Raw genomic sequence first — 15,436 nt, 5'->3', positions numbered from 1 at the left:
CAGACCCCCGCAGATCCCGCGGCGGCCGGCAGAAGAGCCGGGAGCGGGGAGAAGGGCGGCGGAGCCGCGAACACCGAGGCGTGCCGACGGTAGTGAGCCACGGACAGCGAAAATAAATAAGGAGGCAGGTGACAAAGTGCGCTTACGCCCCGTCCCGAAGACGGCCGCTCCCCTGCCTTTTTCTGCCACCGGCGAGCGAGCGAGGAGCCGGCTAGCTCTCTGCACGCAAGCCCTTCCCGAGCAGAAGCGGCAGGGCAAGGATTAACTGCGCCAGCTGAATGAGGACATTTGCATTAAGTTAATTAAAAAAAAAAAACAAAAAACAAAAAACCCAAACACCTCTACAAGTCCGGGACACGTTTCCCTCTCTCCCAGATCTGCCCCATGAGCGAGTGTGGCAGGGACACTTTGGCAAAGCAGATACTTGGGCTGGACAGAGCAGCGAGGGAAAATGTCGGTGCTGCCGCTTCCTCCTCCGACCCGTTACCCGCAGTTCAGAGAAACCCTCTCCTTACAGCTGCTGCTCGCACCCCGCACGCCAGAGGGTCCGACGCTGCTGTCAGGACAGTTCCCAGCTTCACGGGCAGCCGGGCCGACACAGGTCCTTCCTCCAGCCGCCTGTTGCCTGTATTTCTTCTCCAGGTTCCCTTTCACCCCTCAAAACCAGAAGGGTTTCAAAATAACGGAGTCAGACAACAAAGCCTCGCTGCTGGTTTTCTTTTATCCTGGTCCGTTGGCTAATTCACCCACCGATCTGACGCGATGCTTCCTTGTGCCTTCATCAAGAGCAAAGACGTGTCGAGTCCCTCTTTATCCTCTCAGAGCACCAAAGCCGCAGCCATCGACCAGCGCACAGCCGGCGGCGCTCGGCCGCCCTTACTTCACTTCCAGGATGGAGGGATTCGTCTCCATGATGGCCACGATGATCCTGTCGATGTAATCCTGCAGGCGGAAGTTGATCTCCTCTTGCTTCTGAATCGCCTCCATGAGCTGCAAGGGAGGGAGAAAGGGAGTGAGCGGTCGCTGCCTGCCGCTGCCCAGGGGCAGGAGCGGGGCTTCTCGTGGCTCTGTGCTCCCATGGAGGTTTTCCCCCCTTCTTCTTTCCGGCCGGGGATGTTCCTGGCCAGGGAAAATGCCCTCAGCTACCGGCTCTGCTCACTCCTGTCCTTCCTCAAGTTCTCAGCCGGACGGGATCCTGGAGAGAGCAGGGAGCATCACATCTCCCTTGGGCCCCCAAAACGTCCAGGTGCGTCTCCCCACTTCTTGGGGTCTGAAAGATTTAATTCTGATGCTGACGTGGGCTCACACACCAGCACCTGGGGTACAGCCACGGAGCGGGGAGACCACGTGCCAGAGAAGCCAAGATCTCCAGGGCAGATGTCCCAGGTCCCTGCAAGCTCTTCAAATAGTTAACGTGGGTCTGTCTTTGCTCATGACAGCTTTCAAGGGAGTTTTTGGGAGTGAGCTGTACCACAGACAGGGCCTCACCAACTGCCCCCAGGCCCTCGGCTGGCTGCGAGGAGAGGGGATGCACCAGCCACCCCGGGAAGGGGCGGTTTCAGGCGAGCAGTACCCCGTGGTACCTACCTCGTCTCTGGAGACGGAGCTGATCTCCGCTGCCAGGGATTCAGAGAAGGAGGCTGAGAAGAGGTTCTTGGCTCCCTGGATGCTCAAGTTAATGATCTGCCCGTTCAGTTCATCGTTCTGCTCCTTCAGGTTCCTGTTATCCTGTTCACAACAGACAAACGTCAGACGGTGCCGCCGAAGCACACGGTGCCCCCGGAGCAGAACCGGCCAGGGGAGGCAGGGGCTGTCGTCCCCAGCAGCAGCTCAGACGGCGCTGGGAACAGCGCTCCGTCTCCTGACGCCGGTTTGACAGAGCCCGGAAAACCTCTGGAAACACACGAGGTGCTGGGGGGATCCCAGGACAGGAGAGCAGGAAAGCGGCGGGCTGCCGGATCCTCGGTCAGCTCCTCGGTGTCGGGGAATCGGCATCCCCTGGTGCAGACCGAGCAGCCAAGACGCTTCCCTCCCTGCCCAGCCCCGCACACCTGCTTGAGCTGCTTGATCTCTTGCTCCAGCTCCGTCTCCCGCGTCCTGCTGTTGTACTCCTGGAGCCCCAGGCTGCTGCTCCTGCCTCTTCGCTGCTCGGCTTCAAGTTTGAAGAGTTGCAAGTGCTCGAGCTGCTTCCTGAGGTCCTCGATGAGCTGCAGCACGAGGGAAGGGGACAACTGAGTGCCACATCCCCTGCAAGCCCGACGGCTCGCGCTGGTCACCGGCTGGTGTGACAGATGGGCTGTCCCCCAGCTGGGAGCAACCCCATCGACGGCAGGAGCAACAGACCCTTTCTGGGGGTGCACACGGCTTCCCCTTCCTGCCCCCCGCCCCTGAGGGACGGGAGAGGGGGAGCTACTTCAATACGTGAGAGCGGCCCTGGGAGGACTTTGCTGGAGCACCGAAGACGCCGGCTCCGGGTCTGCAGACAGTCCCCCCGGCTCCGGCGACGCGGGCACCTGCTCGGGCAGCTCCCTCCAGCCGCAGCGCTGGGAACGGCCGTCTCGCCCGAGTGCTCTCAGCGTGGCCAAAATGACAGTAACTGCCCCTCCGAGGCCCAAAGCTCCTTTTCTACCACATCAGCAAGCCCCGCTTGAGCTTCCGGCTGGAATTACCAGCCACACAGGCGCCGGGAAGGGGTCGGGGCCGGGGGGGGCTGCATCTTTTCCCCCAAGCACACAGGAGCCGGCGGCTCTCACCTCGCAGCCCTCTCCTCCCGCCTGCTAACTCCACGTGCCGCCACCACCGTGCTTCTGCCACCGCTCTTTCCACGCAGGGGAGAAAACGGGAGTGGGCCAGGTTGCGTGGCACAGCCCCGCTTGGGTGTGCAGACGCAGACAGGCTCGGCGGAAGTTTAACGCAGGCGAAAGCGACAGACGTCCTAGAGCTGTTCTGCTCGACTATTACCCTTCTCTGCCCAGGCAGGACTAAATGCTCCCGTTCCATCTATTTTGGGAGAGGCTGCCGAGGCCAGCTTCCCCGCACAGCCCTAATCTGGGGGCCAAGCAGGACGGGGCTGTGGCAGGCAGCCCGGATTCCACCCACCTCCTGCGTCGACTCCTTCTCCTTCTGAAACTGGTGCCTCTCCTGACTCAGCTTGTCCCCCATCTTCCTCTTTTTCTCCTGCTCCTCTGCGAGCTGCACAGTGAGGTCTTCGATCTCATCCAGCAGCTTCTGCTTCTCCTGTAACGACACAAAAGGCGAGAGTCACAGGGGCCGACTTCATTCGGTGCTGCCGGGGGCTCTTCCCCGCTCGCGCGAGGACGCGGCGCACGCCGAGCACCGCGGGGAAGGTTCTTCTCGCTGACGCGTTCGGCTGCTCCGCCCGCTGGGATTTCGTTTGCTGCCTGAGGGCTTCGGGGCCCGAGCGCTTTGGCAGCGGCACGACGAGCCGCACGCCAAAATCGCACTGCGAAGAGGAGGGCCATAAGGGATGGCTCAAGGATAAATGCGCACCGGCAAACATCCGCGCTCGTGCGGCTTTCTGGGCAGCGCGGCGCTGGCGTGGGGCGCAGCCTGCGCAGGACTGGGGCCAGCACAGAGGCTACAGGCCAAGGAGAGACATTAAACCAGAAGGCTCCTTAGGTCTGAATTTCAGAAAAGCCAGGAATCCGAGATGTCACGATCTGAGGCTCATTCTCGGTTTCGGACAGGAAAGAATTTAACTGAGGACTGACGCAAGAAGGGATACGACCAGTTCAAGGCAGGATGTAAAACGTACAGCCCAGCTCTCCCGCTCTGTCCCCTTCTCACACCGAAAGCCTCGCTGAACGTTTGAGACGGCAGGTAGAGCTTGTCACGGTGATGACCACAGCCCTGCACCGGACGCTGCCCGGTACAGCAGCACCCTTGGGGCTGCGACCCGGTTCACCTCCTCCCCAGGCTCACAGCTTCCAGCCTGGCTCTCCTCGTGAGGAAGGTTTTGGTTTCCAGAAAGATAAAAATCGCCACCAAGCAAAGCCGGTGCCGGACGGCCCGTGGCGTGAAGAGGTGACGAGCAGCTCCGAGGGGGAGCTCCAGCTGCTGGGTCTGGGGTGTGCCGGTCCGTGGAGCAGAGCAGCACCAAAGGCACCACGCCAGCGGGAAACGCAACGCTGACGACAAAATCCTGATTTCAGACGCCGGCCAGGAGAGCAGCTCATCAGCAGGGCTCCTCTCCTTGGCGGGGAGCGGCAGCAATTGCACCTCTCGCTCCTCCTCAAGCCCATTAACCGTGGAGAAACGCAGCCCTGCTCTGCAGAGAGATGAAGGACCAAACCCAACTTTGCGCGGCCGAACGCATCCAGGCAGGAGATTTACCCTCGGATAAACCCACAGTGGTTTCCCTACCCCCAGCCTCCAAGCGCTGTGCTTACGAGGTCTGGGCAGACGAAGACCACTGCATCGCGGCCATGCCGGGTAGAGAGGGAGCCGCAGCGCTCTCCCGCCGGCTCCAAGACTGAGAGCGGATGAAACGCTCGAGGGCCTTCAGCTGGGCAGAGAGGTTTGATCTCACTTTAATCTTACCTAGAATCATAGAATAGTTTGGGTTGGAAAAGACCTTTACGATCGTCCAGTCCAACCGTTAAGCTAAGACCGCCAAGTCCACCACCAAACCGCGTCCCCCGGCGCCACAGCTACACGGCTTTTAAACCCCTCCAGGGACGGGGACTCCACCACTTCCCCGGGCAGCCCGTTCCAGCGCTTCACAACCCTTTGGGTGAAGAATTTTTCCCCAATATCCAACCTAAGCCTCCCCTGGCGCAACTTGAGGCTGTTCCCTCTCGTCCTACCGCTGGTTACTTGGGAGAAGAGACCAACCCCCACCTCGCCACAACCCCCTTTCAGGTAGTTGTAGGGAGCGACGAGGGCTCCCCTCAGCCTCCTCTTCTCCAGACTGAACACCCCCAGTTCCCTCAGCCGCTCCTCATCAGCCTTGTGCTCCAGACCCCTCCCCAGCTCCGTTGCCCATCTGCCACAGGCTTGAACAGAAGCAAAACACGGCCTTTGTACCAGATGTTACATCTGTAACCCAATTCTCTCCAAAAATGAGCATCTCGTCCAGGCCCACGGAGACTGCCGCTCCTCGGCAAACCTCCCACCCCAGCCCTGCCAGCAGCTGCACGGCCTTGAGTCCTGAGCAGGGCGAGAAGGGAGAGGATCTGGGAGATAACGGCCTCAAGTTGCGCCCAGGGAGGCTTAGACCGGATATTAGGAAAAATTTCTTCACCGAGAGGGTGGTCAGGCACTGGCACAGGCTGCCCAGGGAGGTGGTGGAGTCACCATCGCTGGAGGTGTTCAAAAAACGTGTGGACGTGGCGCTTTGGGACACAGTTTACGGGGCGTGGGGGTGTTGGGTTGACAGTTGGACTTGATGATCTTGAAGGTCTTTCCCAACCCTCACGACTCTGTGATAACACGGCGCTATGAAGACTCAACACGCAAATCCCAGCGAGGGCGTATCCGCCCGGGCAGGGAGCAGAGACGAAGCATGCCTGCTCCTCTTCCTCCTGCGGGCTGCAGCCGCAGGGATGGGGAGAGGCTTCCACAAGAGGGCACGAGTCCCCTCCTAACCAGCCAGGACAGGGCTGCCACCGCTGCACGCTGCGGCTCCGCTTCCCGCAGGCTGCACTGTCACGCGAGAGATTTATTAGGGGTTTTGTTAAGCCCGGCTTCCAAGCCGAACGCCAGGAACCTGCCCGGATGGCGGTATTGGGATAGCTCTGGCCCGAGGCGAGCTCCGCCGGGACCGCAAGGCAGAAGAGGCCGATTTGCTCGCTACGTTACACGGATCTCACGTAGGCCCGTCGTGTAAACGAGAATTTCAGCTCCAGCCACGTGAGAACCTAGAAACACAGCTCCGGCTTGGGCACCCCAAGCAGACGCGGTGCTCACCTCCTCAAGTCTCTCAATGGTGGCTTTTAGACAAGGGACGCAGGATCTCAGCTCGCCGTTCTCGTCATCCAGCTGCTGCAGCCTGCGACAGCAGAGAGACGTGTAAGAAACTCACCCAAGCATCCCAAGCGTAGGAGCCGTGGTTGAAGCATCACCAGGAATATTAAAGCAGGACTTGCTGAAAGCAAGCCAGCAGGGATTTATCTTTTCGAGGCAAACCCCGAGACTTCCACTGTTTCTACTCCCAGGGGAAAAAGAGGGGCATCCACACGACTTCTGTCGTGTCCGCTGTCCCCCCGGAGAAGTTGAGGAGACCTTGAGACCTCAACCAGGTCCAAGGCTATTCTTTCGGCCGAGGGCTTCATCAGCCCACGGGCAAGCCTTAGCACTAGGCACCAGAAAGCAGACGCGCTGCCTGGGCAGAGTCAAAGCTCCTCCTGCCCGGGCGTTTGCCTGTTCCCACGAAGGCGGAAAACATCGGAGCGTCGAACGTACTTCCATCGGTCGCTCGCGGGAACAAGCACTAACGAAGCGCCTCCTCGTTCACGCGCTGTGGGGCGGGCCCACGGACGGAGGACGCGAGCGCAATCGAGACCAGGGAAATTCAAACAAAGAGACTGAGACACGGTTCACGGAGGGGCTTGGTTTTGGAACGAAGGTAGGGGAAAGCAGCCAAAACTCAGGGTTTGTAGTGCCTTTGGTTACACCTTTAACCGAGTTTAACCCGCTGTCTACCGCACCTCGTCTCCCCGAAGGCTGCGGTTGCAAAGCGTCAGCCCGCGCGCGTATTCCAGCGTGCAGATGCGGGTCCGGGAGACCTGCCACCACCCAGCCCTGCCCCAGCCCCACCTGGCCTGCAGGTTCTCAATCTCAATGCTCTTCTCCCTCTCCATCTTGCTCAGCAGCTCCCTCTGCTTCTTGATCTCCTCCAGGAGTGTCTGGTCAGCTCTCAGCTCCTGCTCCTTCAGCTGTTCCTCGAGAGCGTTTGCTCTGCGGAGAGGAGAGAAGGGAGGATTAACCGCTCCTCGCGGCTCGCCCCCAGCACGCTGCCATCCCCCGGGGAGGGACCAGACTCTCTCCCCGGCCCTTCTTCCACCCCACAGCGTAACTGGGAGGAGGAGACCGTAAACCCGAGCCACGCGGTCCCGAGGCTGCGGCGACGCAGGCAGCGGCCGCCGTTGGCTCAGAGAGGGCAGAGGAGGTCTCCGGCACGCCTCCGTGTCGAGGTCGGGGTACAGCCGGGGTTTTGCTTAATTAAAAACCGACTGGGGCTTCTGGGCCAAGCTGCTGAAGTGAAAACCCTGCCCTCGCTGTGAGGTTTGTCAGGGTTTAGAGAAACCTTTGTTTGAATCGCTCGCTTCCCCGAGACGGTCGTTCCCGAAGTCTTACAGCCCTACGGATAAACTCCTGCCGGGTTTATCTGCCGCGGGTCCACGTGCTGCTGGAGGAGGGGAGCCTGCCGGATTAGGACAGGCAGCAATCGCGTCGGGTAGGGGCCAAGGGGTACGCCCCAGCCCGGATCCCAAAGCAACAGGGTGAAGACTGGCCATGGGGAGGGAAGAGATGGGGAGCAGGGACCCCGCCGTACCTTCCCCCCAGACCTAACGGGCGAAACAAGGGCCACAGAGTCCACCCAGAGCGAGCACGAAGTGCGTATCCTCCCCGAACGGGAAGCTTTCCCAGGAGCACGACCCCCCTCGCAGCCCTCCGAGACGACCCCCGGAGCTCCAGAGCTCCACAGGACGGACACGCGGGGCGGGGAAGCACGTTACCAAAAAAAAAAAAAATTAAAAAAAAGAAATCTATAAACCCCAAAAAGCTCTAAAAAGCACTGTTCAGCGCTAGATGCCTCCCAGCAGAACACTGCGAAGGGGGTATGTGCCATTTGTCCCGGCTGAGCCCTTTCCTGCACTCCCGGGAACCTGCCGGAGCCCCGGAGAAGCGCGCGCGGGACGCCGCGATGCCACGCGGCCCTCGCGCAGAGGAGCCAGCCCGAACCCCGGGCTGGGTTTAGCCGGGGCCGTCTCCCGCCCAGGGCCGAGCCGCGAAGCTTTCCGGCCGTTTTCCGCCCGTCTCCCCGCCGCCCTCGCCGTTGCCCGCGCGCTCCGGCGGCTCCTCAGCCGCGGCACGGGCCGGGCTCCCTTACCTGTGCACGAGCTGCAGGTTTTCCTGCTTGAGGCGGCTGTGCTGCTCGCCGTTAGCGGCCGTGTCCTTCTCCAGCTCCGTCACCCGCTTCTCCAGAAAGACCACCTGCGCGCCGGGAGAGGGGAAACCCGCTGGGCAAAGCGGCGCCCGCCGCCCCCGGAGCGCCGGCTCCCCGCTCGCCCCGCGGCTTCCGCGGTTTGCCGCGGCCGATTGGGAGCCGGCCGCCCCGAGGCGACTCCCTGAGCTGCCGGCGCTCGCTCCCGGGCCAGCTACTTAAAAATAGGTGGCCGCCGCTGGAACTGGGTAGCCGCGCCTCGATTTAAAACGTCCTTCTACGCCCTGGTCTCTCAGTTTTTGATGGCTCCCGTGTACCGGTACGGGGCCAAACACTCCGCTCTCTCCTTTCTTCGTGGTAAAAACCCCACATTCTCTCCAGAGGGATCCCAGCTGGATCGCCGGAGCTCAGCCCTGAGGGCTTTTTTCAGCTGAACTTGCCTTTTCCTTCGCTTTCCAAAAGGTGCCCCCTCTCCCTCCCACCCCGGGTGGGTGGGGAACCGCAGGAGGACGGAGCTCGCGGTCCCAAAAAACCCCATCCGCACCCACGGAAGAACAGTCACGGAAGAAAGGCGATGGGCAGCACGTCCGCAAGCCCCGAGCGCCGCGCGGGCGGACGTAAAACAGAAACGTGCGGAGACACCAGGCCCTTCCCCGCAGCGCGTCCGCGGTTCCCCAAGCCAGACGCCTTCAGCGAGCGTTTTGTTCAACTTTCCGGCTCGGAAATAATGTCGTGGGTTGGTTTTTTTTTTTTTTTTCCAAGGGTCTTTTACGCGTTACGGTCACAGCAGAGCGCAGCCGCACGCGTACGCCTTTCTCTTCCACAGTCTGCTCCACGCGGCTATTCGCGATTGCGGAATTAAAAAGCCATTTTCAAGGGGTTTCGGGACTGCGGCAAACGCTTACGCAAGCCACCCCTTTAGCTTTCCTGCTTTCCCGTGGCTATTTCTCGCTAGAGGGGCTCAAACAAAAGCTTTCTCGCGCTCCTGCCCCGCTCCCATCCTGCCCTACAAGCCTTTCCCCCCCACACCCCGGTAAAACCCAACAGGGCCAGCACCAAAATCAGCTTCGCCTCTTCACGGCACGAGCGGCGGCGGCACGAGCGCGCCGAGGAAGCCGCCGTTCCGCCATCGGGCGCCCTCGCTCGCCTCAGAGGAGCGGGAAACATCTCATTCCGTGGAGCAGAAGCGAAGACGCAGCCGGCAAACAGCCGGCGAGCTGGAGGGAAGGCACCCTCACCCGACTCGCCGCGAGACCCTCGCCGCGGCGCGCGGCGGGGTAGCGCGCACAGCGCTTGCGCTTACCTTGTCCGTGATGTCCTCTTCCGCACACTCCAGCGTCTCCCGGTAAGAGCCCTCCATCAGGCCCGCGGACAGCGCGCTCGTCTGATGCAACTGCCTGTAACAGAGACAAACCGCCCCGACCCGCGGCGACGCAAACGTTAGCGCGAACGCGGCGGGACGCGGCGATTTCAGACGACGGCCGCCCTGGCGGGATGCGGTCCCCCCCTCTCCCCGCCTCGGCTGCCGCCTCCCCTTCCCAAGGGGATTTAATAGCGCTGCTCCTGCCCGGGCTGCGGGGTTACAGCAAAGGACGGCGGAGGCCGGGTCCTTCTCGCCGCCGCAAGCTCCGGCGCGCGGCGAAGCTCGCCGCCTCGGCGCGCCCCGGTAACGGGGCCGAGCGTCCGGCTGAAGGCGCGCGCCCCGCGAGGGACGGGCGGACGTGGACACGTGCCGCTGGGGCTTCATACCCTGATGATTTGTTCTTGCTCTTTGGAACGGGGAAAGAGAAGAGCTCGCGCTTTTCGCTTTCCTCCTTTACGTACCGAGGCCGCGTGCTAGCCGGCAAAGCACGGAGCACGCGGCTCTTAGCCGCCGAGAAGGTTAGCGGGGCCAGCGGGCGTAAGGGGAGGGGGGAAAAAACCCCTAAAACACACCCTGGACCTACTGTGAAACACCCCAGCCCACCTCCCCGCGCCGGCCGCACGAACGGTCGGCTTGGCGGCGTTCGGCCAGATGCCGCTTGGAGCGGGAGGCGAAGGGGAAAACCACGGAGGTCTCCCCGAACCTCAGTTTTTCCCCTCGGAATTTTGTAACGCGGGCTCTCGAATTCGCCCCGCTGCGCACCACGCTCACGCAAATATTCACGAGGCGTAGCTGGCGTTTACCGAAGAGACCGCAGCTGAGCACCAGCCTTATTTTGCATCCTCACCCCGAGCGTATATTTAGATCCTGAACTCTCAGGCACACGTGCCATTTAAATCACGCCAAGCACAACCGGAGCCTAAGCAGCTGAGATTCCTTGGCACAAGCCAGATAACAAAAAAAAAAAACCCCAAAACCCCAACCAACCGACCAAAAAAATCAGGAAAGAGCCCTTACCAAAATAAAATAGATTTCCTAAAAGCCAACGTTTTGGTATTATTCAGTAATTACAGTATCCGTAACAAAGGGCTTGCTTTGGGCTGGTCTTAAGGATCTGGCTCTACTCTGCCGCAAATCCCCGTTCTCTCTCTCGTTACCATCGATTAAATCGACCGCTCTTGAATTAACTAACATTTATCTAAGCCCACAAGCCTCGGTCTCAGAAAACCGCCCTGCAAACGCGAAGGGTCACAAGAGCTCAACCCCCCCCCGAAGACAGGGCGTCTCCACTCCCGAAAGTTTAACTCAAATCCTCCCTAAATTCGCTCTGCCAGACACGGGACAAAATCCAGCCCTAAAACAGGAAACCTGGGGACAGGCTGCTCCCTCCAACCTTCTTTCCTGCCGGTGTTTTTAATAGAAGATCTGGAAAGCAAGATGACCGGAACGAGGAAACGTAATATCGAGGACCCGCTTCCTCGCCGGGAGGGGAAATCGTGCCGGGGGACTTGGCTGCCCGCGGGAAGAAGGGAGAGCCACGGGAGCGCAGCCGGGAGGGAGGGGGGCACAGAAGCTGCTGGGGTGGGCGCGGGGAGGGGACGAGCGTCACCCCAACGGAGCTGCCGGCTCCTCCGCTGGGACACGAGCGGAGCGGAAGCCGAGGCGGCAGCCTCCCTCGCGAGCAGCACGGCTAAGGCGCAGCCTTTTAACTGGGGGGCTTTTAATTTCTAATTATAATTAATTAATTAGAGTAATTAATTAATTAGATTAATTAATTAACTTAATTATAAATAAATAAATAAATTTAAATTCTAATTAATTTTAAGAGCCTTTTAACGCTCTTAAAAGCCCCAGCGCGTTCTTACAAGCACGGCGACGCGGGAACAGGAGGGATGGCGAAGGCGGGAGAGGAAGGGCGAGCAGCGGGTGTCAGGGAGAGGGGACGGACCCTCTGCCCCAGCGACTCGGAGCAAACCCCACAGCTTCTCCCCTGCGGCGGGGGCTAAAAACGCCCCCGAGGAAAGGGCGGCCGGCGTCGCGCCGGAGGGTCCCGCAGGACGGCAGCAGGGCGAGGAAACGGGGAAACCCCTCCGAGCGGGTGTACCGACTGGTCCGGTCTTCTCAAGGCTTTAAGGACCCGCCGTGGTGGCCCCGGGGAGGAGACGGCCCAGAGGGACGCGTCCTTCTCCGGAGGCTCCTTCCCCACTCCCCGTGCCCGGGCAGGACGGGGCGGGAAGGCACCCCCGCTCTGGTTCCGGAAGGAATCGGGTCGGCACCAGCCTCCAGCCGGGGGTGCAGGAGCGGGGACCCCCCCCCCCCCCCAGTTTCAGAAAAACGGCTCCGGCAAGCTGTGTCAGAATTAAACCCGCTCCTCCCCGGTGCCACGCGACACGTCCCGCCGTACGACACGGCGAACTCGTTTTGACAGCCCTGCTGCCGCGGGCCGGCCGCCGGCACGGGCACCCCTCTCCCCAGGCAGTAACCGGCGCACGGGCTTACCTTGCCACCTTCTTGCTCGAGAGCCTTTTATGTGGGCTGCGAAACGAAGGGGAGAAAAACAGGAAAGCGTTAGGAAAGCTGACAGCGGGGAGCCAGGGAAACGGGAAACGAGAGAGCGCGCCGGCTCGCCCGCCGCGGCGCGCGGCCACCCCCGGTAACAGGATGGCAAGGGAACCGCGCACGTATTTAACGAGACGGCGGTAACGAACCGAACGGGACGCCGCCGGTAGAAAACCTCCCTGGCTTCCAGCGAGGGTATCCTCTCACCGGCCGATCCCCGTCCTGAAAGCCGATCCCTGAGGAAAGGGCTAATAATAGCGGCGAGTTCGGGTGGGCTTCGGCCAGCACCCCGCGTCGCCCGGCAGCACCCCAGCCCTCGCCCCGGCAGCTCGCCGAGGTAATCCCGGCTACGTGGCCGCGGGTGGCCGGAGAATTGCCGCCTCGCTCGTAGCTCGGGGAATTTTAGGAGCCGGCGATCGCGTCCTTTCCGGGATTTTACGGACCGGCGCTGTTATAATGGCTGGGGAGGGGCGGGAGCCCTCCTCCGCGCCGGCAAGAGATGGCACCCGCCGGCCCCGGATCTGCCAGCTGCCGCCGTACCGCGGCGGTCAGGGTTTAGCGAACGCTCGGCCTCGCCCACGGCACGAAGAGCCAAGGTCTGGGCTACCCTGGCCCCGGGCTCTCCCCGCCGAGGTTAAAAAAAAAAGGCCTTTTTCAGAAACGGCTGCTTGCCAAGGTGGCTCCTTGCGGCCCTTCGGCCGCCATCGGGGCAGCTGCGGGCTAGCAAAGCAAGAGGGGCTGGGGTCTCATCTCCCACCCGAAAACACCCGCTGTCGTCGAACGGATGCCGCTGGGACGCGCCACCGACACCAAATCGTCACCGAACGATGGCGGCGAGCACGGCGCCAGCCCGAGCGGAGAAGCAGCAATCGCCGTTCCCCGGCGCTTAGCTCGGTTTAAAGAAGAATAAAATTAAAGAAAAAATAAATAAAATCATCTGGCAGCTCGTTCCTGCCTAGAACTGCAACAATTACATTAGTTCTTCGAAGGAGGAATTAAAAATAGCTCAGGACAATTTTCTTTTTTTAAAAAAAACAAACAACGGTGACCGGCCGGGGGCTGTCAGGGCTACCAGCCCTCGCGTCCAAAGCGCGTCCTCAAACCCCCGATTCCCAAGGGAGCGCGAGAGCCGCTGCTGGCCGGGCTTCAAGGACGCTCGGCACCCGCCCGAGGGGAGGAGGTCAGGCCCTCGTGTTTGCCAGCAACCATAACGAGTCACGTACGTCCCCAGCACCGGAGGGAGGGAGGGGAAAAAAAAAAAAAAATACATTTTTTTCTCCGCAAACGGCTTATCGGAAAGCAGCGCCGGCACCCGCGGGTCTCTCCGGAGGGGACGAGACACGCAACCGCTGCTTCAAGGGCACTAAAACAAAACGTACTTTTACACAACCGGCTCATCCCAAGCTCCCGGCGGATTTTTTCCCTGCCTTCCCCCCCGCCGTGGGCTCGGGCAGGTTCCCCGCTTTCTTCCAAGCGAGGCCGTTCCGCCGGGGTTTGGGGCTTCAGCCCAGCTGCCAGCATCCTCTGGAGCGGGCGGCGTCAGGCTTTGCCTCCCAGGCACCCAGCTCGGCCCCCGTTTTGGTCCAGTTTGCTGCTCCCTTCGCCCAGGACCGGTCCCCTCGCGGCGAGGGCTCCGCGGCGCCGGCAGCAGACGAGGAGTGCCGCGGAACAAACTTCCAGCACGTGTTCGCCCGGGAAACCCTGAAGGCAGAGGAAGGACCCGCACGCCCACTCGCCCCGAGCCCAAAGGGCACGCGTCAAGTCGCAAACCCGCGGGGTCGCCACCGCCACGCCGCGGGATGGGGAAGCCTCCTCCGGAAAGCCCATCCGTCGCAGGAGGCTCCGAGGCGCTCGCGCGGCTCTGCAGGTGGAGGAAGCCCGAAACGGAGCGGGGCGACCGGCGCATCCAGCCTTCTCCTTGGTAACTGCATAACCTGAGACCCACCACTGACCCTCAAGGCCTCCAACAGCAAAGGCAACTATTTACCGAGATAAGAGAAAGGGAGGGAAGTACTTTTTCCATTAGAAAAACCCAACAAAGGTCACGCTGTTATTTGTTTTCGAGTCGTCTTCCCACAGCCGTACGCCTAGGAGAGCTCCCATACCGCACTGTCCCCGCAGAGGACAGACAGACACCAAGAGCGCGACCAAAAACCGGGCTTGAAAAAGCACACCAGAGGCGAGAGGGACGATCAGCTTCAACGCTGCCGTCCTCCCACCCCGAGGGCTGCAAACAGGGCGGAAAAAAACCCAAGCAAAGAAATAGAAATCCCTCCCCGCTTGTCGAATCCGCAAGTCCAGCCGCTGGCTGGCAGACCTCAAACGTTACGTTCAAAAACTCGCGAAGCGGCCACGCGAAAGCCCCGGCTTTTATCCCCATTACCCGGCTAGCGGTGGCGCCGGCAGCGGGCGAAGCTGGGTGAAAACAAGATTTTACTGCTGCAAAGCGTCTACACGAGAGGTCCCAAGCCACGGAGAGCGAGCTGATGTTTTCAGGTTACTGCTGCAGCGGGAGGACAGGCTGTACCTGCCCTTCCAGGTTAAACCAGCAACTGTGTTGGTATTACCGGTGTTACCGGCCAGAAGATCTGGCGGTTTTTCTCCTTGGTGACAGAAATACTGTACGCCATCAGCTTACGGCTTCGGATCCCGACGGAGGGACTGCGTCGCTCGGACCGTGGAGGAGGACCCGCCGCTCAGCAGGACATGCAAGGAGGCCGCCCGGAGCAGAAGGGAAGACTCTCGTCGTCCGCCAGCCTCCACGGCTCAGCTTAAAGGCAACTTCTGCTCAGCCTCCATAACGTTACTACCACCTTTACCAGCTGGGGAGGCTCGCTTTGGTGGAATTCGTCCCCCTTCGCAACCAGGACTCAAAGCAACGCACCAGCAAAGGAAAGCTGCGCGAGACAAGGAGACTCTTCCCTTCAGGAGCATCATTCCCAACACGGAAATGGCCACGCACAAGCCCAATTACCTATTCATTTCAAGATCACTCAGGCGAGCAGAAAGATCCTCGAGGCGGTCGATTTGTTTGTGGCACTGGCTACAGTAAAACTCAAATGCTTCATCTGCGAGAACGCTGTGCAGTTTCGCAGCGAGCGGGTTGGTGCTAGAGAAATCACAAGGGTCATTTTAACAGGACAGAAGAGACGGGGCTTGATTTTCGTCCGTGGCTTCCACAAGCCGAGCGTACGTCGGGGCGAGGGGAGCTTTTGGCGCGAGGCAGAAGACTCACGCTTAAAAGCCTCGGGGCAGATCGGGTGGCCTCCCCTCACCGATTTTAGAAGCCAAATGGCAGTCAATACGGAGCTGCTAGAAATTAGCGGGGCTGAGCTCGGCTTACGCTCCCAAAGCCCCGTGCCAGCCAGCTCTTGCGGAGGATGCTC

General features: G+C 60.9%; 1 protein-coding gene across 1 annotated transcript in view; it reads right to left on the bottom strand.

The window, feature by feature from the left end:
• Positions 1–876: 876 nt before the first annotated feature.
• RAB11FIP3 (RAB11 family interacting protein 3) overlaps positions 877–15,436 on the bottom strand; it is a gene marked incomplete at both ends in the record, with an annotated part of 72,760 nt that continues 58,200 nt past the window's right edge. The window contains 10 exons of the mRNA XM_082006838.1: positions 877–990; positions 1,588–1,728; positions 2,052–2,207; positions 3,100–3,237; positions 5,929–6,010; positions 6,778–6,918; positions 8,075–8,178; positions 9,432–9,525; positions 11,991–12,026; positions 15,025–15,159. Of these exons, the coding sequence (XP_081862964.1) occupies positions 877–990; positions 1,588–1,728; positions 2,052–2,207; positions 3,100–3,237; positions 5,929–6,010; positions 6,778–6,918; positions 8,075–8,178; positions 9,432–9,525; positions 11,991–12,026; positions 15,025–15,159 (1,141 nt within the window). The remainder of the gene's footprint in view (positions 991–1,587; positions 1,729–2,051; positions 2,208–3,099; positions 3,238–5,928; positions 6,011–6,777; positions 6,919–8,074; positions 8,179–9,431; positions 9,526–11,990; positions 12,027–15,024; positions 15,160–15,436) is intronic.

Source organism: Phaethon aethereus (genome assembly GCF_964289735.1).
Source record: "Phaethon aethereus genome assembly, chromosome: 15".
In the NCBI taxonomy this organism is placed as follows: domain Eukaryota; kingdom Metazoa; phylum Chordata; class Aves; order Phaethontiformes; family Phaethontidae; genus Phaethon; species Phaethon aethereus.
The sequence above is the reverse complement of the archived record's forward strand: the minus strand, read 5'-3'. Positions and strand labels throughout refer to the sequence as shown.